This window comes from Hippoglossus stenolepis, chromosome 6, assembly GCF_022539355.2.
Source record: "Hippoglossus stenolepis isolate QCI-W04-F060 chromosome 6, HSTE1.2, whole genome shotgun sequence".
Lineage (NCBI taxonomy): Eukaryota > Metazoa > Chordata > Actinopteri > Pleuronectiformes > Pleuronectidae > Hippoglossus > Hippoglossus stenolepis.
In genome coordinates, this window is record NC_061488.1 from 14996690 (window position 1) to 15018691 (window position 22002).

Consider the following 22002-nt stretch of genomic DNA (forward strand, 5'->3'; position numbering starts at 1 on the left):
ATCCACCCCCAAGTGCGTCAAGTTGTCGTGACAAGATACCACCACGGGTAAAAAGGAATAAATGTTTTCTTTTATTTTGGTCTTTTGGATGAACCAACCCTTTAACTTACTCTGACAGGTCGGTTGTGTAGGAACTAGAAGAACACAGCCTTGTTCTTCCACATCCCAAATAAAGGAGGAGACAGGGAGGGAGAGTGTCAGTGAGAATCTCATGGCCAGACATTCACAGAGGGAGGGAGTCCCTTCATGAATGGGCCAAGACTGAGAAAAACATGCGAGACAGTGTCTCATGCATGTGTTTGTCCGTGCTAATCTTATCATGGGGCCATGTATTCATCATGGGGCCCATGTCTCTTCAGCTCTCAAGAGCAGGGAGCGCGGCAGGAGATGAGTGGACACGCTGGACGGGTGATCCATCCCAGAGCGATCACCGTCACCACCATCACACGGATAGAGACACAAGCAGAGCCACGCGGCGGCTGCAGCGCCACTGTTTACTTTCCGTCAGTTCATTGTTAAGTGCCACTAAAAAGCTGTTTGTTATATCAGCGGAGATAAGAGCGTGATGGTGGAGTGACTGATGGGAGTGTAGGGAGGGTTGAAAGCATGCGTTTAAAAATGTTGTGATGTGTCAGTGGAAATATTTAAACTAGCACATCGTTTCTCACAGTACTTTTCTTTGATTTGGACGTGGAGAAGAAGCATCATGCACTCAGCTGAACTCCATCGGTCTACTGCTAATTTCAAATCACTTACAGATCAATACTAATGATGACCAGGTATGCAAATAGCTGATAAAGGTTTAAAACATTGGAAAATATGTGTTATTTGAAGTCCAATTTTTGATAAATATATTGTACATATAGAAAGGCTATGGGGCATCATAGCAGCTTTCGGCGGCTGTGGCTCAACAAACCTGAAGGTCAGTGGTTCGATCCTTGGCTGCACCATTCGGCATCCTGCTGTGTCCTTGGGCAAGGCACGGAAGCCCAAATTGCCCTTAATAGCTGCGCTGGCAGTCTGTGTGATAGTAGAAGTGTATACAGAAGTAAATAATAGCGCTGTATAAATGTATGAGAGCTGGATATAAGTCTAGAAAAGTGCTGTATGTCCATTAACCATTAAAGCCAGGGTTGTTAATCCTGGAAAAGCTTGCAGGAGCAAGCCACAGTCACCAGCTTTTTTAAAAAAAATTTGGAGCAACTTTAATTATTGATGGTCAGGATGTGAAGACTGAGGATTTCGACATATAAGATAAAAAAGAAACAATGCGCCAACCCTCCCTTTAAAGTAATTTTAGGCCTACACTGAAAAGATTAATTCTATCATTGAGATGTTATTGTTCAGTAAATTCCATCTCATAGATATAAAAAGCTTTTACATATATTATGTTATAATTTTATTTATTTGTAGCTTTCTGTCCCCAAAGGATTTTAACAAAAAGGATATGATGGCTTCTTGAGCTGTGCAGTTACCATATCGTATTTGAATGACGCTTGACTAATGCCTGCAGGGAGTAAGGTATTAAGAAACCATTTGTTTTGTGTGTGCACGTGTGTGTGCATGCACGTGTGTGTGTGTGTGTGTGCGTGTGCGTGTGCGTGTGTGTGTACCCAGCTGCATTCTCAGCTTCTCTTCGCCCATTCTCTCCAAGCGCATTTGTTTGGAGTGGGACCATCTACTTATTGACACTCGTCTCTGCAGCCTCTTGCATGACAATCCAGGCAATAAAACCACGAGTGGAGCACACACTGTCGACAGTTACCATAAGAAAACAAGAGCAAAGAGGATGAGTGTTTACCTTCCCAGGGCATGAAAAGAGAGGGAGAGGGAAGAGGAAAGAAAAAGAAAAAAAAAGACAAGGGCTCACCTCATAAGTCCGACTGCCTACATCACACGCAGCGGAAAGATACACTGACACATACACTCAGCATCTACACTGCATTGTCAGCGTCTGCTCGGCAAATCCCATCAAAATCAATGATAGTTTTCAGACATGAAATCTGGACAATGTGCGGAACATTGGACATTTTCTGGGAAATGTGCGGAACGTTCAGGGTAGAAGTGGCGCCTGCTAGAGAATGCCGGAGGCAGAACAGGATGTATGACGTATTAGTTCCACTGCGTTTTTGTTGTTTGTAGTTTTTATAGCGCATGTATACTGGCGTCGGCCTGTAAAATCCCCAAACTCTCAAAAAAAGCTGACATCCTCGTCTGCGTCTTCTACATGAATGGCTCCTATTTGTTTTCTTTTAGTTTTTTTTCTTTTGGCGTCTGTCGCGTGTTAGGTGCTTCATCAACCCCCCCCACTCCTCGAGATAAATCCTGCATGATCTCCTGCTGTGTTCTAACGCTCCCTTGCAATTTCTGCAGACTTTGTCTGTCTGGGCCCGAAGTATAGAGGCTCTCACACAGACATTTTGTGTTCAAACATAAAACTCCTGAGGATCTCCAGAGCTCGTGTCTGAAAGCAGCTTTGGAAACATTAATTTGCCAACTTGCTCGCTGTGAATTTTCCAGAAATGTTCCTGCTTTATTTCTCCCATGAGCTTGCATAGACATTTTCTAGACATTTCACTATAGGAGGCTTTTGGGAAAAGCTCCGGAAGATGTCCAGAGAAACTGACTCGAACATTTGCATTCTCACATACAGCCCCTCCACAAATTTCAGGAAAGAGTCTGGACTTCCGTTCATGTGCAGGCAGCTTATGATTTATGTCCCTTAAAAAACTGTTAATATCCTGACAAGTAAGAGCTCAACATCTAAAAAAAGGTGATGGCAACTTTTCAAATCCTGGTCCCGTCTGCTTAAAGGATTTGCTCCAATGTGCACACACACACACACACGCACACACGCACACACACACACACACACACACACACACACACACAAAGGATAGCCGATATGAGAAGGGACCAGACACCAGGACATCCTGTTAGGGGACAATGGCCCCTCCTCTCTACAGTGCTAAAGTGATAATTCTCTTGCAACAGTGTGGCTGTCACCACCTAGTTTAGCCAAGGTCCTGAGAGGAGCACTGGTCTCTGCACAGTGGGATAACTGGTCAGGAAAGAAAGCGTTTCAACACCTCGCTGAGTAGAATATCCTTCTGTCAAACGTGTTCGGATGTGTTTCATTTTCTAAATATAACACTGGCACTAAGAGTTTCCTTCAGCTTCCTCTAATGTGATGGGAAAATGTTGAGGATTCACTTCACTTTGCATCTCTTTGTAACTTTAAGAGACAGAGAGTGAAAGGAAATGAGAGTCATGTTGAAAATGAAACTGTTTGTTCGGTTGCAGAGTAAACAAGTCTCGTTTAAAATCAATTTGACATTTACTGAAAAATAAACTCGTAGACAGGGCTAGGTAAACATTTAGCCAAACCTTGCTCAGTAACAGCAGGTATAGACATAGATCACTCAGCAGGAATTACAATATGATATCATAGAGGAGGAAACCATACATATAATAAACACTCTGCTCGTAAAACAGCTTGTAAAACTTCACAGGGAATCGGAGCAGAGGGAGCGATGAGGAAACCTTTGTCAAATCATTTGACTCGTTAAAAAATAATAAATTCCTTTATGTTTTCTCCATTAATTCTCACCATGTGATGTTTAACTGTTTCGATTACATCGTCTTGTTGCTTCCTCTTCTGGTGTAATGGTTTAATGTCACTTAACTGAAAGCACCATGTGTTTATCAAAATGAATCCAGCTCCTAATATTTGCATAACGGTAGATATGCAAATATTAGGAGACACAGATATTAGGATATACAGTAGAAGGGAACTTAACTGTTTGAAATTCGTATAGTAAAAATATTTATCTTAAAACATAAAATATAAACCCTGGGAACGTTATCACTTTAACTGGAGTCAATTATATTTAGTATTTTTTTCTGACTGCCTCCAGTCATTGTGCCGAGCTAGAGGTGTACACACACACACACACACACACGCACACGAGTTTAAACTGATAACAATTTTCTCAGGAAGACAGAAAATAGATTGTTTATACCTCAGAGAAACTTTGCTGTATCCAACAGGGATGGCTCTGAGAACAACTAACGCTATATATTACAATCTACTAACAAACCAGTAAAAAGAAAAATCTGCACCTCTGGGCTGACATCTATCGTTTGCTCATATTGGCAACAAATGACAGAAGTGACAAACAGGGGCTGTATATCTAATTACATTTGTTACTTCACATACAGTAAGAGTCATTTACCGCACTGACTGATGTTTCAACTCTTTCATGTTTTATAACATTAGAGTCGATTGTAAAAGTAATATATACGTAATATCCCTTTACACAGAAGACATTATGATACGTCATAGCAGCAAACAACCAGATGTAACTATTGTCATTAAGAATGGCTGCATTCCATTTAGATTCATCACAATCAAGCTCAGTTCCCTGTAACTGCAGTAAACTGTTTACTGCAGTCCATTAATAGAATTGATTACTCACAATTAAATAGTGTCTTGACCCTTTAGCTTGAAATGTGAAGCCTGCCTCTAAAAACGTAGAGAAATTACATGTGAATTTTGATGGTCACATAAAGAAAGTGGTTCAGTCCTGTTTCTTCCAATTAAGAAACACTGCTATACTAAAAAGTGTCTTTTCCTTCCAAGAGCTGGAGAAAATAACCCAATGTTTTAGTTTCTACTTGTCTTGATTATTGTAGCTCGGTATTCACAACTTTGAATCGCTCTTCGGTGTCTCTGCTCCAACTGGTCTAAAATGCAGCCGCCAGACTTTTAACAGACTGGTATTGGCCAATCTGTATTGGCTACCCATACAATGTAGAATTGATTTTAAAATCCTAATTACATATAAAACACTACACGGGCTGGCCCCTCATTTTATTTTGTAATTATTGTGTCCCCTGCACACGGTGAGTCTACTGACCAAGGCCTTCTGGCCATCCCAAAATCCAGATTAAGACTGAAGATGACCGGGTCTTTTCTGTTATGGCTCCCACCCTCTGGAACTGTCTTCCCTTAGTTATAAAAAATGCAGAGTCCGTCAACAGTTTAAAGAAGTTGTTAATTTAAAGTAGGTATTTAACTTGGTCAATTCCTCAAGGTTCCATTGTTTTTGTTTGCCCCCTGTTTACTTCTTATTCTTCTAATGTTTGTGTTTTATTCTGTTATTTGGAAAACTGGGAAACTGATGCATCTCAATATGTTTCTTCCCTTAAAAGAGATTGTCAGTATCAGCTGTAGCAACACTGGTTGCGGCGGAAAATATAGTCTGTTAATCTTGCAGCATCTCTACGTGAATTAGGTCAAAGGATCTTTCTCACACAGTCACCCAACCACACAGCAACTTAAATACACTGCTATCAGCCACAACACACACACACACACACACACACACACACACACACACACACACTAAGAAAGAGTGCAAGAAGAGGAAGAGGAAAAAACACACACAAAAACGTCAAAAAATTCAGGCGATGGCATCTTGAAAACGAGTATGAGTCAGATCAGTGTGACTCAAGTGTCAAATTGGTCTGGGCACAGGATGAGTCACATGTGCAGACACACGCATACACACGCACACATTTCATACATTAGGCAGAGATATTGAGGTAACATTTCTGATATATTGTCATTTGTGGATCCTGTTAGCCATGACAATTACAACACTACATTATCTACATTGTGAGAATTTGGTCATTTCAAATATCTATTTATAAATCATTTCAATGCTCTCTTTACTCAGGGGTCACATCATTCACATTCACATCTCCGCTAAATGCTATTAGTTATGTATTTACCTCTGAGACTTGCTGCTGAACTCTGAACCAGAGCTAAAATAGAGCAACAGCTGCCTAAGCTGCAGGGGAAAGACAGGGATGACCCCCTCAATAGATAATACATAAATAAAATGTGTCCTTATTTAAGGGAAAGGCTCCTTCAAGGCCACCTCAGAGTTTGCAGGATGACCTCCAGGCCTGTCAAGAGGTCCCTGTACTTTCTCTTGTGGAATCTGCACCAGTTGCAAGGGCTATAAGGCGCAGGCCTCAGGCCTTGAAACCAGAGAAGCTGCTGAAAAGACAAACCTGGCCTCAGAAATACGTCCTGTAGACAAGCGGTGAGGATCATTGGAGCCCACGCGGCACCCAGACCCTGTGATATTCGATCGGGCTTGGCGCATCCCGTTGCGTCTGCCCACCCTGCCTCACCTCTGTCTGCACACACCCTGCACTTCACACCCAGTCCCAGAGATAAGTGGTCCGGTGCTATAAATACTGACACAGGATGGAGGTTTGGAGGGATCCAAAAAAGAGGGTGGGAGGAGGAACAGCTGTTAATGAGGTGTCAAGAGCTCAAAATTGAGGAGACACTAAAAAATAAATTCATAATCTGGCCTCTTAATCTCCAGTGTTGCTGCTTATATTATTGGCCCCAACGCCCTTGAAAACAAACACCCTCAAATGTGTCAGTGTTGGATCACACACTGGAGAAAAACATTTTGTACTTTCCCGAGTTTCAACACCTTCTTTTTAATCATGTTCCCACCCCTTTCTGCCTTTCCGTCTGTCTTCTGGTCTGTATCTGCCTCTCCCTATCACCCTCTCTCATTCTCAAGAAAACAGGTGCAAGAAGGAGTGTCCAGTACACACACACACACACACACACACACACACACACACACACACACACACACACACACGTATACACACTTCATGCCTGATGCCTTCGCTTCTCCCGCCCCGCCTTTCACTTTACCAGAACCTGTGGCCAAAGCATGCAGAACATTTCCTTCTGTCCTCGTAGCTGCAGCGTCTTCAGTTTGAGGAGCAAATATAGCCTGTCGTCCATGTGAAAGTCAGAGCAGAGGAGCTCTCAAACCATGCAACACCGGGGGACACAGGGAGGCCTGTTCATTCAGAAAACACCTGTCAGAACTGCAAGAAGGCTGTTTGTCTTGAGGTGATCTTCTGCTTAAGATATTGAAAATAATCATAAATTAATGCTATATCTTCTGAGAACAGTGTAAAATGGAGGAGTGGGTTCAGCATTCAAACAGTGAGGATTAACTGACTGAGAAATTATAGTTCCTGGTTCTACAGACACAAACACTGACACAAGACACACATATTAATGTGTCTACATTAAGGTTCCCTCTCTCACGAGGCTCCTCAAGAAAACTCATTGTTTTGTCAAACTGGGGACTTTAACCTCCAAGTTTCTATTTTTACAATAGAGTGAAATACTTTTTTTTATTCATTTACACACGTGGACACAGAGCAAAATTAAATTAAATTCAAACAACTCTATTCATCCGTTAGGAACTTTGTGTTAAAGCAATAGTGCATATTATACACATTAATCGCAACAACATACAACATACAACATACAACATACAACATACAACATACAGCACACAGCACACAGCATACTACATACCACATACAGCATATAACAAACAACATACAGCATACTAAATACAACATTAAGCACACATCATACTATATACAACATACAGCACACAATATATCACATACAACACACAGCAGACAACATACAAGACACAGAATATAACATATAACATAACATACAACAGTCACCAGTGGTAAGGGAAGCTTATATATTTAACAGTAATAACAGCAAATGTCTTTATTGTTAATTTGTTCATATTAATGAATTTAAAGGGATAGTTCACCAAAAAAATTCAAATTCACTCTTTATCTAACACTATGCCGATGGAGGGGCGGTTAAAGTGTTTTGGTCCATAAAAAACTTCTTGAGTCTCAGGGGTAAAGAGCCTTGCTCCCCGACATTCATCTTCGACTCGAAACGGCGTCATTTACACCATGTTTTTAGCCTAAATGTCCTCTGATACCCTCCATGTACCCTCTGGCACCTCGGACCACCGCAAAGAAGAGGAGGACAACAAAGAACAATATAGAGGTAAAAATCACCACGATTGTGCACATCATTAATGTTTATTTTTGTCGACATGAATAGCTAGCTAGCTGTCAGCCAGCAGATTTCAGACTCTTTTTACAATTTTTATTATATATTTTTATTATTTTTTTGTAGCCTACATTTTTGTCTGCCTGTGTGTGCATCTGTACACTGTCCAAAAGTACTTGGAGATGCATGACAATTTGCATGGGAAATCTCGCCTAGGGCTCCAACTTCACCAGGGCTGGCCACTCACTCCAACACTTCACCCACCCCTCCATCTGCATAGTGGTGGGTAGATAATGAGCCAGGTTTCATTTTTCGGTGAACTAGCTCTCTAAGAAACTGACGTCCTTATAGTTGAGGTGGAGAAAGTGACGAGTTTCCTCTCTGTGTTCATGCATCACTGCTGCCCTGCACCAAACATGCATCACTCACTGTAACCGGCTGTGGGAGAACTTGCATACAAAAAGAAGTAAGTGCTGCCTAAAAAAAAAAACAAACGCAACAAAAGCACTTGTGAATTTGGAGGGAGATTTCATGTTAAAGCTTTGGCGGCAAGGCTGTGCGCGCGCGTTCCTCCATTCAGTCGCTAATGAGAATGATAATTTGTGGCTCCTCTGATGACCCCTACCCCCGTCAACAGGCACTGCTCCCGGGGGACCAGGATGGCGCAGGTCCCCGAGGGACGTTCAGCCCTGTGCAGGAATCCTTTTCATCAGCAGAGAGGGATTCCCGCCTGTTTGGTTTGATAGACTCTGTTGATGAGAATCCACGTTTCCTCTGTACTGCTCTGTGGTATTGGACCTGCTGAGGCAGAGGTGAGGTTTTAACACGCCCACATCTGGATCCAACAACACACATCTGCAAAATGACAGAGAGGATTATTTATGCTCTGTTATACAGCAGTGCCATTAATGCTCACGATATTTCTGATGGTGCGCATTACGTTTTTCTTTGATTGTATCTCTCTTACAAATGTTTATCTAACGCGTTTTGCCGCGTGGTTTCCTGATTTGTTATTTATTTATCTTCACGTGCACACGCAGACCATGGGATCTGATGCAACAGCTTTATCCTGGTTTGCAAACAGCCACATGTTGCCTTATAAAAATAGGGATGAACTCAGTCACCCTCTCTTGGAGCATTGTGCGCGCTGCTGGACTCAAGTCGATCCTTCAGGTTCTCGCCGAACCGTGGCTCTGCTTCTTGGCGGCCGCGCGTGTGTGCGTTTGCCTCCTCACCTCCGCAGAGCAGCGGCTGCACGACCTGGCCAGCCAGCGGGGATTTACTGAGTGGCACCGCGCCAGGCCGCAGGCAGACTAGTGCGCTCGGTTCTCACGACCTCAGCTCCACATAGGCATCTCTGAACTATTAGCTCAGACACTGAAGGCAGAAGGAAGAACCACAAAACCCACACGAGGTGCCAACTGGTGTTTTCAGCTTTGCTTTCTCTCTGAGTGAAGCTGCCTGTGCGTCACTGACAGAGTGAGGTTTACAGTGTGCCATTTACCGAAGGTGTCATCTGCAGGGCACCGACTCTCAGTACTGCGAGAAAGTGAGAATGCAACTATACACAAATCAGGAGTTGGATAGGTTATCAGCGAAAAAACACCCACCACCAGTCACTCAGACCAAGTCATAGTAAAACTAGATATCCACGATTGTTCCTAGAGGATCTCTTTAGGCTGTTTATTTGTGTGCGTATATACGTGCCCACCTACATGTGTGCCTCCTGTTGCAGAAACGTGATATTTAATTGGGGATGTGCACACTCACGTAAACTTAAAGTTTGCAAACTAAATATGTCCATTTGTTGTTTGTGTGTGTCCTCGTGTCCAGGGCAGAGACACTTTGGTTACTCACTTTTGGCCTGCATGTGCCAGCCGTGCGCGCCCACGACGCGCCGACGGAGGATTAAATGTTGAGGGGTGTTGACCGGCGGTCACCAGGCTGAAACCTAATCCAAAGCAAAGGGGCCCACTGACTGCAAGTGGCTGACACATGGCCAGCGCCACGCCGCCCGACACTGAGGCACTGCCTCCAGTTCCGAAGCCCAGTCACTGGAGGAAGATAGGTTTACACCCGGGGATAAACAGAGACGAGGGTGGGAGTGAGTGTACGTGTGTGTGCGTGTGAGCGGGGGGGGGGGTAATACTCAGAAAAGTGTGTGAAGCTGTGATGGAAAAGGCACCTGACCAGATGTAGGACAGAGATTATACAACCTAAATAAATAAAACAGCTCACTTCAAATGATCATATCAGTGTGTACGTGAGAGAGAGGAGGGCGCAGAAGGTGATTTTGGAGACTAAGTAACATTCAGGGCTCAAATGTTCTGTAACCTGCAGTTATAGTTTGTATTCCTCTGCCCCATTTCCCCGCCAGCAAACCAAAGTTCCCTCGTTTTCTTCCTCATTGAGGTGTAGGCCCACTGGGAGTGGAATCGAACAATTGACGCACAAAAGGAAGCGAGGATCCTTCCATATTCTCCTTTCACTGAGGCAATCTGTTAGTGACATTAACCCCTGAGCGCATTTCCCAGGCTCATGAATAGGTTTTAAGACTTCTTAAAGCTCCCGCTGCATACAGGATGAGACTCCTTTCAAACTTTTAATTACCTTTATAGCAATAGAAAAATACACCCCCATTGTCCCCTGTGCCATTCTCCGGTGAGCCAGATGTAAAGAGCTCCCGCCAAACTGGTGACAAGGTGGCCACTTAGAACCTAGAGTGGATGAATTGATATTGAAGTTCATATCAGGAGCACAATCGATAGATTGCAAATTCGTTTTCGTTTTCGCAAACACCCTTCAGCTGTATCCACTGAGTCTTCCAAAAAGTTATATTCTCTGACTTCAATAGAATGTGTCCGTATGAATAGTAACTTTTACGCAGGGTGTCGAAGACACAGAATGATAATTTATACCCTGCAATTAAGTACAGAAATAGCAATTCAAACATGATAATAACAGACTGTCATCACTGGCATTTTTACGCATGAAATGTCACTTGTACGCACGGCCTGAGCGACTATAATGACCCTTTATTTCCTCCAATAAAGTAGAAAGCAGCAGTAGGAATGATAGAAACAGTCTGTGGACAAGACGTTCATTTCTGAAAAGTCATTTATTAAAACAACGGGCCAAAGCCCAACTTCAGTTTTTTTTCTTTTCAACACAAAACAACAAAGAATATAAAACACAGCTTTGGTATAACAATTCATAACAACTCTGTACAAAACTAAAATCTTTTCATAAAAAGTACTTCATGACAAAACATCTCCTATATTTCTTCTGCATGTACAGCATTTTTATCACCGACATCCAAATGTTGGACTCAGACGATAAATTAGAAAAACTGCCATATAAGGCAACCCCTGTTCCATAAAACGAAACAATGAGAAGTACTGGGGGTTATTAAGTGGTTAGAGTTACCATTCCACTGCGGAAAAGTCACAGGTTGATCCCCCGCAACAGTTGTGTGCAGTCACTTAAAAAAGTAATGGTTTCGCATGAGTCTCTCGTCCCTGGAGCTACCAAGGCCGCCACACGGGCTCGTTGCTCTCGGAGCCGGTGCTGACACCCACAGGGCTGACCGCTTGGGACCCCCCGGAGAAGGACGTCATCCCGTGGACTGGAGATGCTGCAGTGGGCGCCGAGCTGCAGTGCACCGGGCTGGCGTTAACCGCGACAGGCACTCCTGCGTTTGCGTAAAGGGGGATAACCGGGGCCGTAGCGGAGGCAAAGGCCGGGTTAGGGATCAAAAAAGCGAACTGTCCGTCGGATGCGGGCACGAGCTGGAAGCCACCAAACACCTTGGGGGAGATGGCCTCGACGGGACTGAGCTTGGAGCCCATGGAAGCGCCGCTGATGGGGAGGGTAGATGGGAGCTGCACGTGGAGAGGCTGCGCCAGATGCGCCTGCTGGGACGGGACCTGCTGCGGGTAGTTCATGGACATCATCTGGCCCATGCAGCTGGAGAGGTGGTTGAGGAGCCGCGACCTCACCTCCGTGTTCACCCCCTCTGAGGTGGACAGGAAGCGGGTGACCTCGTTCGTGCACTCGTTGAATCCGGCTCTGTATTTACTCAGGACGGTGGCATCTGCTGAGAGCGCTGCTGGGGGAAGAGAGAGAGAAGTGACGGATATTAGTGACGCGTTTGTGGCTGACAGATTCCATCGGCAGATTCGTGCAGGGTTTACTTTGATCTTTAATGCATCAGATAAACTTACCGCTCATCTGCACGCGCTGCATGTTCCTCAGGTGTTTCACTGTCATCTCCAGGATGTCTGCTTTCTCCAACTTGGAGTGCCTGGAGCTCTGTGAGAGAAAACAGGACGAGTTGAGTTTTTGTTCAAGGTGCATTCAAACCCCCCAAATAAATCATTTTACGTGGAGGAAACTTGCTGAATGGATCAAAATGAGTTTTTACTTACATCTTTTTTGAGTGCGTCCAGGATGAGTGTCTTCAGCTGCCCGAGGCTTTCGTTAATTCTCGCTCTCCGGCGTTTTTCCATGATTGGTTTGGATGACTGCAAAGAATAAACAGTTCCCCATGAATCTCTCGTTCGACATGTACTGTTTCCCACGCTATCACAACCAACTTGTTAATCCAATTACAAACTCTGAAGTGAGACTCCCACACTTCAGACGGCTCGACAAACAGGATTGTCTGATGTGCGTAATGCGTGCGTAATATCAAAAACCATTACCTTTCTGTGCTCGCTGGCATTTTTCGGTTTGTCCGGCGTGTGTGATCCGGTCGCAGGGGCCCCGGCAATAGGGGACGCCGTCTGCTTTTCCATAGTGTCAGCTGGCATCGTCGCTCAAACCAGAAGGAAAACAGTCGATGAGAATAAATCCTTTTTTTTTTGCGAGCGCAGGGAAAGATGAAAGAGTAATAAAAAAAAAGAGTAAAAAAAATGTCACTTTGAGCCTCTGCGGAAGATGTGAGAGTCGTCTGATCGTCGGGGTCACCCGTTCACTGTTTGCGTGTGTTATCACTGAGCTGTCACCTGACTGGGCTGCGGGCGAGCGTGCGTTGCGCGCGAGGGGGGCGAGTCTCCGCTTCTGGCTCCGACACACGCCGCCGCGGTACTTATAGACGGCTCGCGTGCTCCCGGTTCGTGTGAAACCCTCTCTGCATTCTTTCCCACACTCGCCTCAGCCAATCGCGCGCGGGACTCACCCATTGGACGCGGGGCAGAGCGCTGATTGGTCAACACCCCAGCAGGCCGTCAGTCACGCGCTGCTCAATCAGCCCTGCAGGGACAAACAACAAAGCGAGAGAGAGAGAGAGAGAGAGAGAGAGAGAGAGAGAGAGAGAGAGAGAGAGAGAGAGAGAGAGAGAGAGAGAGAGAGAGCTGCGGCGGCGGCGGTCGGGGCAGGGCTGTGAAGTGATAAGGGAGAAGGAGGGGGGGGGCTCTAGATGTTTGTTTCCAACTTTGCTCAGCGCTCGTGAAAAATGCTGCGCAGCCTGGTGTGTGTGAACGAGACAGAGACTCTCTTAGAGCGAGGCAAACGACCTCCTCCATGTTGACTACGTGTTAATGTGAAGAATTATAGAAATATAATAATGAATGTATCCAATAAGATCATTGATCACAAAGCGCTCTGGCTGCGAACAGGGTCCATGACTCCGATACGAGAAGCAGTCTGGTTGTTATTGATTATTTTAGTGCGAATAGTTGAATGTTTCTCTGGGCCATCAAAAGTGCCAATACCCAGAATAAACATCAAATATAAATACATATATGAATATTAATATCCATGTGTAAATATAGATGGATAGGGAGAGATATATATATATATAATATACCTGCTGTGGCTAAACACTGTTTATGTTTATTTATTTTAAACATAAACATCTTCAAGGCCTCATGTGAAAACAAACAGCCTTCACTACACACACACACACACACACACACACACACACACACACACACACACACACACACTTTGATTCTATTTTTAAAGGCTCCTCTCGCGCCTCCGAGGAGCAGACATCTGTAATGGCACGCGAGGCGGTTTGCAGCAGCACTCGCGGAGCCAATGGCGCGCGGCCACTTTATGCAAATAGCCAGGATGCTCTCTGATTGGCTGTGCGAGCGGCTCCGTGTCAATCATCCCGGCGCGGGAGCTGCTCAAAGAGGCGGAGGAGGACGGGGGGTGGCACATCTGTCCGCGTGCCATGCGCACACACTCTCCTCCGGTCTACGCCGCGCACGTGCCAGAACTTGGAGATTACAGCATCATGGAGCGAAGACTGAACAAACTGGAACTATTATATTTAACCAGTATAGAGTAGAATAGAATAGAATAGAATAGAATAGAATAGTATATACATGGCACGTTTTGCATGGCATTTAGGCTGCAGTAAAATTATGCTGCAGTATATAATTTGACTATGGACAAAGACAACGGTATAGTTTAATCATATAATAACCATATAGTTTAACTACATCCTCATAATCGTGGTTAGTCCTGTCCATCAGGTTCGCGTGCGTGTGGTTTGAAACGAGCGGACAGTGTTTAAAGGAGAAGAGCACCATCTAGCGTTGAATTTCCAAAAGTCAAGCAATTTAACATGATGACTCCAGTAAATCGGCGCATGTGGTCAAGCTCTAAGTTTTTGAAAATGTACATATTACCTTCATGCCCAGTGTCATGTAAGTGTCCTCCCAGTTGTTATAGAGTTGTTTTATTATGAATTATGTTCATTAGATACCATTGTTTTTCTGTAGTTTTCTGTGGTACGATATTATTTTCTTTCTAAACTGAATTTAGTTTGTTATTATTATTCATTCCTTTATTTTAGTTCATTAAAGGTGACGCAAGAAGAAGACCCTCATTAATCCTCCAGTAGGCCTGCACGAGGAAAACACTTTTTTAATGTTTATTGAATGACCACAAGGGGGCACATCTGTGTCCAAGTTAATGGAGAAAACAAGTAATTAACCATCATAAAATGAAACTAATCCGTCAAATCTATTATGCTCATAATGTCTATACATATAAAACGATATAATTGTATTTTTAAACTTCCACTCAAATCGAATTAAAGAAAAAACAAAAGGAAGGAGGGCAGGTGCTCATGGGCACAGGTGATGAAACAGAGGAAAACAGTTCAAAATCTTTGTTTATATGTACATTATTCAGACTATATATGATTCCATTATAACATTTATTTAGTGCGAACAAGTAAAAACAAGCAATCACTAAATGCGCGATTTGGATATTCATCAATATCTATACACGTGAACTGTCTATACACGTGAATTGTATGAATATATACAGTATGTATGTATCTTAGAAACCATGCACACTTCATAAAATGACATCACAAACTCTCTGACAAAAATGTAATGTATTGATTCTTGGAAGTTACTTTGTTGTATGTATATTGTTTCTAATGCACGTATGTATGGATTTTTGTGATGTTGTATTTGTAATGCAACAAATACTTTACAGATCTGTTCTAACTATAGTACCACACAGTAAGAATGAAACTGTGACAAAAGTAGAAATGATAATGTTTATTATTCACCCAACATGAACCAGTTATAATACTCAGCTTCATACATTGGTTATAGCTTCATGTAAAACATACAAAAAGAAAAAAAAAGCACAATTCAAACTTTATCAAGAATAATCAAAATGTTTATCAATGATTTAAAGTCTAATAAAAGTCATATCCTGAAGTTCCTGAAACCAGCTCAGAAACTCCGACATTGTAACAGTTACCGGTCACTTCTCATAAATCTGTAATTGTGACACAAATGAAAACTTTATTGGAGCGAACAGCAGATTTCCATGTTAAACCGGTGGATGTGCTGCGACAATAGGAGCATTACAGAGTCTAAGGAGGCGTAGATGTCATAGTAATCGTCAAACCGATGACAAAGTCTGTGATCCTCTTTTGGCCGGCAGTCTATTGAAACAGGCCAAATGTAATAAAATTTTGCTAAGCCCTGCTTCAGCCTGGTCTCTTGTGGAGTATCAGTCATTGTTCAGTGGCTCATGTCCCTCTGTGGGTGAGCTGTGCTGAGGCATGCTGGACACTTGTTTACCCAGGATCCGGAGTCTCAAGAGCCAGCTGTGTGTGCTCGGGCTCACATCGCTTTTATTTGCTTTCGGATTGGGCCAAATGATGCAGATCTAATTCCACAGAGTTACGCGCAGACTACACAACTGCTGCCTGCAGCAGTGGAGTCACTGGGGACTTTGGTGGAATAATTGTGTGTTAGGTGGAGCAGCACCTGTTGAACCTGATCGGAAGTCAGGACAACAAAGTACGACAACGCTTGGTATGTCCAAATTCTGCCCATCAATAAGTCCCCCCTCCCTCACCATTCCCGCATTTCAAAGATCTGGACTCAGACAACAAAGACGACAAGAATTCCTCTTCAACTGAAAGCAACTTTTTGAGTGACTCCATCATTAGGGCATCATTAAAGCGGATGCCGACATGGCTGATCCGAGGAATGCAGGGTACAGAAATCTCTGCTGTTTTTTAAGAGACGATCAACGTTCACCAGACAAGAGCCAAAAGTACTTGCTTTTTGACTTAGCTGTATGAAGTAGGGATCTGCAGGAGGAGATGTCGGGGGGGGGGAGATGAAAGGGCCCGAAAGGAGGGAGAAGCCGTGTTTGCAGATTTAGCCGAGTTCAGTCGTCTGTTGTGCAGATCTGGTGAATGCTCAGCGGCTCCTTTTCACTGCCGCCTGCTTAATTTGTTGTTGTACAATGAGCCTGTGCACTTCTCCAAATCCATGTGCAGAATGCAGAAGGAGAGTCAATTATATCTGTATTAGGCGGTGTGGGCCAGCCAATCCCTTTATATACACTCCCTAATCAAGTGCTGGTAGATGTGTTTACTGTGATGACTCCCCGACGCTGAGCCGTCACAATGCCTGTTTGGGTGGCCTCTGCTTTGTTTCGGCTGCTGTTACATTTTTATGGAGGAAAAAGCAGAAAAAGCGATAAAACAGGATGCTGCTAAACTGTGGAAACTTCACTTTGGTGCTTCGATCTCAAGAGAAACGGTCAAATCTGGGTGTTAAGATAAGATAATAATTTAAGATAATCTTTATCAGTCCCACAATGGGGAAATTTGCAATATTACAGTGGCAAGAGTCAAAAATAGGCATCAGTAAGTAATAATAAGTAAAATGCAATACATAAGTGTAAGGATAATAATACTTAAGTGTAAGGAAGTATAAGAAATATGAATGGAATAAATAGCTAATATATACAGTGTAAAAGCAAGAAAAATATGTACAGAGAGAATATGTACAGTGGATGGATCGCACATGAACCATTGTATTGTACAGACAGAATGAATATTGCACAGTTAAGAGTCCATAATGGGTGCGTGTAGTTCCACTGGGAGCAGAGCTGGTTGTATAGTCTTACTGCTGCAGGAAGGAACGACACCTCTCCTTCAGACACTTGAGGTGAATGTGCTGCCCAGTTTGGTCTTCTCTCTAAAGGTTCTTGTGTTTTACTGGAGTATTTCCATTTTGTGAAACTTCATATATCTTATTTCATCACATCTCAGAGGGAAAAGTTCTACTTTTCACTACAGCTTTAGTCACTTGTTATTAGCTCCACCTTAACCAACTGCACCAGCAGAGTGCAGACCTCCGCCAAGGCCCAACCGTCCCCTTATGAAATCACATTCAAATTCACTAGATCTGGATTTTTATGTGATTCTGCACCAAATGACGCAAACTCGTGAATATTTATAGATGTTTTTTCATCAAGATATTTGAATTATTCTCTATGACATCAAGGAAAATGTTGAAAACACCCCATCTCCTAATGTTAAAAGAAAGTTTCAAAACATTCTGATCTAGCTCCAGGATCCGGATCCGCCCCACACCATACCACAGACTTCCACCAAGTTTTTCTGGAATCCGTCCTGCAGTTTTTCCTTGATCCTGCTTACTAACAGACAGACAAAAAGTTACAGCTGAAAACATATAACTTACAACATATTATAGTCAGGGCTGTGGCCGTGGATACAAGTCACCACATCTGTGTATGATTTTAGTTACTTTTCTTCTCTTTTCTTTTCTTAATCTATAAAGTTCAGTTATTATTTTCAGGTCTTTTATTTATAGGTCTAAATGCTAATGCCAAGGCAAAAATTCTGGTGCAGTAATGCTGATTATTTTTTGATGTAGTCATTGGCCTAAAACTTCAATACATTTTTAAAATACTGTAATAGGCCCATAGAATACTCTTAGAGTACTCATCTGTATGAGAGCACAGAGAAGACATAACACCAGTGTAAGCATTAGTAGCTGAAGCCATGATCATAGTATCCAGTCATATTAGTACTTTCAGCTTTGAGGAATAAACAATACTTATGTGCTTTACTATAATGGAGTATTTTTACAGTGTGGTATTATTACATTTACGTAAGTCAAGGATCTGAACAGTTCCTGCACCACTGGTGAATCCAGACACGTGATGACGATCAGGACACATCAGGCATTTGATGTTGTGTTTCCACATCAGATTCGACAGCAGCTCTTCAAAGCTCCTGTTAGCACCAGTTCGTACTGTGAGGTTTGTAAAACATGTAAATCCAGGATCCCAGCAGCAGCAGCAGCAGCAGCAGTGGATCTTAAGCCTCTGGGTGAAAGGACACCTGTGGCTCCTTCATTCACTTCCCACTTTAAGTAGAGGGATTTGCAGAATGCCAAAAACACAGGGCTGATAAAACAAAATATTGACGAATTAACAAATATTTTGTGTAAAAATCTGCGCTTTTTTTCCTCACCGGCGTTGGCACCAGATCTGAGGGGATTTTCTCGAAGGGTATTTCACAAGCATTGTTGTCAGGGATTTCTTCAATTTGGGTACTGGTTAAATATATTAAACTTTTTTTTTTTAACGCCCCTCAATTGTGCTGGTATTAAAAAAGCCATTTTCCCGTTCAACTATTCCGTATTTGATGTATTACCGGGACTCCAGGGGTGCTTTATAAGAGGTCCGAATTTGAATACATTAATATGAATCTGGAAATATTTCTCATGGCATTACAGGGGTGGGTGGGTTCAGTCAAAGGCTTCAAAAGCTGCATGTTTGCACCACAAACGAGAGGGAAAGTGGTATTTTTCATGCGTTTTCACTTTATTCTCCTTAATCTCATTACTCCCTCGGCTGTTTTCATACCTGGGAAAAAAGGGGGAAAAAACCCTGAGATCAATTATATTTGCCTCACTTTTCAAGCGGCTTGTTGTCATTTTGCCATCTGCAGACCAGCATGTCCAGTACAATGTGGTGTATTCACGGAGCCTCTTTGGCTTTCTGAACAGAGAGAGAGACCCTTTTCTCTTGCTTCTCGCCCCAATTCAGGGCTTTCTTCTCCCTTTTAAGTGGGCTGTTGATGAGGTTAGTCTAATCAGATTAAGTCAACTCACATTGGTCTCTGCAGTTTGTTTTCCTTCCAAAGGAGCCCTGACATCTCCTATACTTTTTTCCCTTTATCCTCCTCCTCGCACTTTTCATCCAGGCTTCCACCCAAAAAAACCCTTTCAACCGAGGTCCCAATGGACTCCTTTATAAACCGCAGTTCCCCAATGATATAGGTTATTTAGAAAGGGTCACTAGACCGCAATACATGGGAAAGGCCTTTAAAGTTGTGCAGTGACGCATTTGGACATTTCCACTGGTGTCTGTGTGAATGCCAGAGATTAGGTAAACACAAAGCGCTAAATCAAATTTTGGAAATTGCTGGAACCTTTAATTTGATTCCTAAATAAATGTTTTAGGGATGTTTTCTGTAAACTACACGGCTAATGCAATCTCTAACTTTTATTTCCACACTTGGCTGAGAGGGAGCGTTTTCACGGCCAACTTGTTAAATACTTTTTAAGTGAAATAAATACAATTTGATTGTTTGGGTTTAACAAGACGTGCCTGTTATACAAACTGGTTTAAAACAACCAGATGTGTATTTGTGGGAAGATCTGGAAAACGCTTGGATTAAAATGTAGAAATGTAATTTTAATACCTGAGGGAAAACAGATAAGTAGCCTACACTTGTTTCCTGAGAGTTTAAGTAGTCCTACATCTTGAAAATATGCAAGATAATTAAGAGCATAAAAAACAACGTGTTTACACTAGTGACGCAAATTTCTAATTATACAATCAATTATTACGTTGCACGTCTTGACATAAGGAACTCAAGAGAGTCATTACTGGAGGCAAAAGTTTGGAAAGTTCATGATCCCAGAGTGAAATCAATTCTTCTTCTTCAAAACTGATTTGATGAATCTGCACAGATGCCCATGAGAAGAATACACCCCCCACCTGTAACTGTAAAAACCTCTGAAGTTCTCATCAGTGGTGTGTGTCGTAATTTGATTCCCCCACTAATAAAGGGCTTACAAAGACAATGAGCACAATGAGTACAGAGGAGGTCTTTTCAGATGACTTCAGAGCCCCCTCCCCACCTCCCTCCTCCGAGAAGAGACATGGCAGCACACTGACTGAATGGGGTCTGCGGAACCATTTCAAGCTAATGGATCTGAGGGACTGTCCACATAATTACATTACAGCATTTCAGCAGCCCTTTGAGCCCCACACTTGCAGCTTGGGCACACCACCGCACTTCATTCATATCATAGCTCCACAGCGGAATGTGCTATGACAGATATGGCCCTCTTGGGCACTCCAGGGACAAGGTTGCGCTCCACGGGACTGGCAGCCCCCTCGCCGCTCCGCACAGAGGTTCTCGGATTTAAAACAGAGGGTGGGCACCGCAAAGACAAAGGATCAAACGTGGAGGGCAAAGAAATTCTAGAAAAATCGACTTAGTGTCAAAGAAATGCTGCTCGAGTGCAACAATATGCATATTTTCCTGTTAACCTTCAGTTGTCCAGTTCTGTTCTCTCACTTTACACAACATATAGTTAATTCAGTTAATTCAGTTTATTCTATAAATATATTCTATAAATAATATGTCATAATACAAACCAATGATAACTAACATACGATTCAAATATTTTTTGGGGATATAACTCACACATACAGTTGCAAACATAAAAGTTATACATTATACACAATCATACCTGTTTCAGTTGATAATCAATTCTCTAACTGAACAAATCTACTGACTTATCTCCGGGTAGTTCAGATATAGGTGTATGCACAATTCTGATACAGGCGATAAATAAAAGAAAATAAATGACATTTGAATAAATAAGAAGTGGTTCTCGGAGCTTTGTCGTTGCTTTTGCTAGTGGTCCCTATCTCTTCTGGCTTTATTCAGGAGATTTTGATCATTTTCTTAGGTATTAAAAATCTCTGTCTCCCACATGTTTTCTTGCCTAAATCAAGCTTCTCCTTTAAACACAATGTCAGTGTGGCTGCAAAGAACCAGTATACAAAAATCAGGCAGAAAATCAGGCAGAAAATCTTCTTTTTTCCCCCTCTCCTCTTTTGTCTTAAACTGAGCTTGTGTCTAATCCATTCCAGCCAAACCAAACACGTGTAAAAGGAGAACAGGATTTTTCACAGGCTGTGGTGAATGCTGGTGAATGAGTCAACAGGCAAAACACAGAGCGGAAAAAAAGGCACATTTGTCGCTGGATTACCATACCCACTCCTTCATCAGTTTGGATTTGTAAAGAACCTTTCCAGCCGTCACAGGCCAAACGATTGAAATTTAGATTAATGTTTTTTCCCCTCAATTTGTGACCAAAAGCGTAACTTTTGCACAAAAGTCGAGTCAATCTAATCCAACAGACCAAAATCCCTCAAACTCATAGAACACAAAGCACAATTTTTAAGATTCGCTTTATTGATAACCATATTAAAAGATGCTGTTGATCTTTTTGTTCAATTTGGTTGTTTGGGGGAAAAAATGCTTCGGCTTCTAGTTCTCCGGGACAAAAACTGACTCCCTTTTGTGGAGGAGCAAAATCAATGCAAATTAATCCTTTCTTCATACATTCAGTCTTTGCACTTTTGTTTGGGGCCTGAGAGCCAAACAAAAATCATAAGAAAGGTGGAGAATGTGAACATTTATTGGCCGGTGGAAGACAGAGATGACC

The 22002-nt window shown here is 42.7% G+C and overlaps 1 protein-coding gene across 2 annotated transcripts; it reads right to left on the minus strand.

The window, feature by feature from the left end:
- Positions 1-11041: 11041 nt before the first annotated feature.
- Positions 11042-13038, minus strand: her9 (hairy-related 9). 2 transcript variants are annotated; one of them, XM_035160373.2, is made up of 4 exons: positions 12646-13038; positions 12370-12465; positions 12166-12253; positions 11042-12050 (listed from the first exon to the last, which is right to left on the minus strand). In XM_035160373.2, exons 1-4 carry the CDS (start codon positions 12751-12753, stop codon positions 11467-11469), a joined length of 876 nt encoding a protein of 291 aa, XP_035016264.1. In that variant the 5' UTR covers positions 12754-13038; the 3' UTR covers positions 11042-11466. The 2 variants fall into 2 exon arrangements, with proteins under 2 accessions (XP_035016264.1, XP_035016265.1); XM_035160374.2 differs by having other exon boundaries at positions 11042-12047; positions 12646-13037.
- Positions 13039-22002: the final 8964 nt, after the last annotated feature.

Bases quoted from the DNA above. Each gene is read 5' to 3' on its own strand.
- her9 (XM_035160373.2), bottom strand. From the start codon at position 12,753: ATGCCAGCTGACACTATGGAAAAGCAGACGGCGTCCCCTATTGCCGGG. The intron at 12,466-12,645 runs GTAATGGTTTTT...TATTCTTTGCAG, and splicing joins ATGCCAGCGAGCACAGAAAG to TCATCCAAACCAATCATGGA. The intron at 12,254-12,369 runs GTAAGTAAAAAC...TTTCTCTCACAG, and splicing joins TGGACGCACTCAAAAAAGAT to AGCTCCAGGCACTCCAAGTT.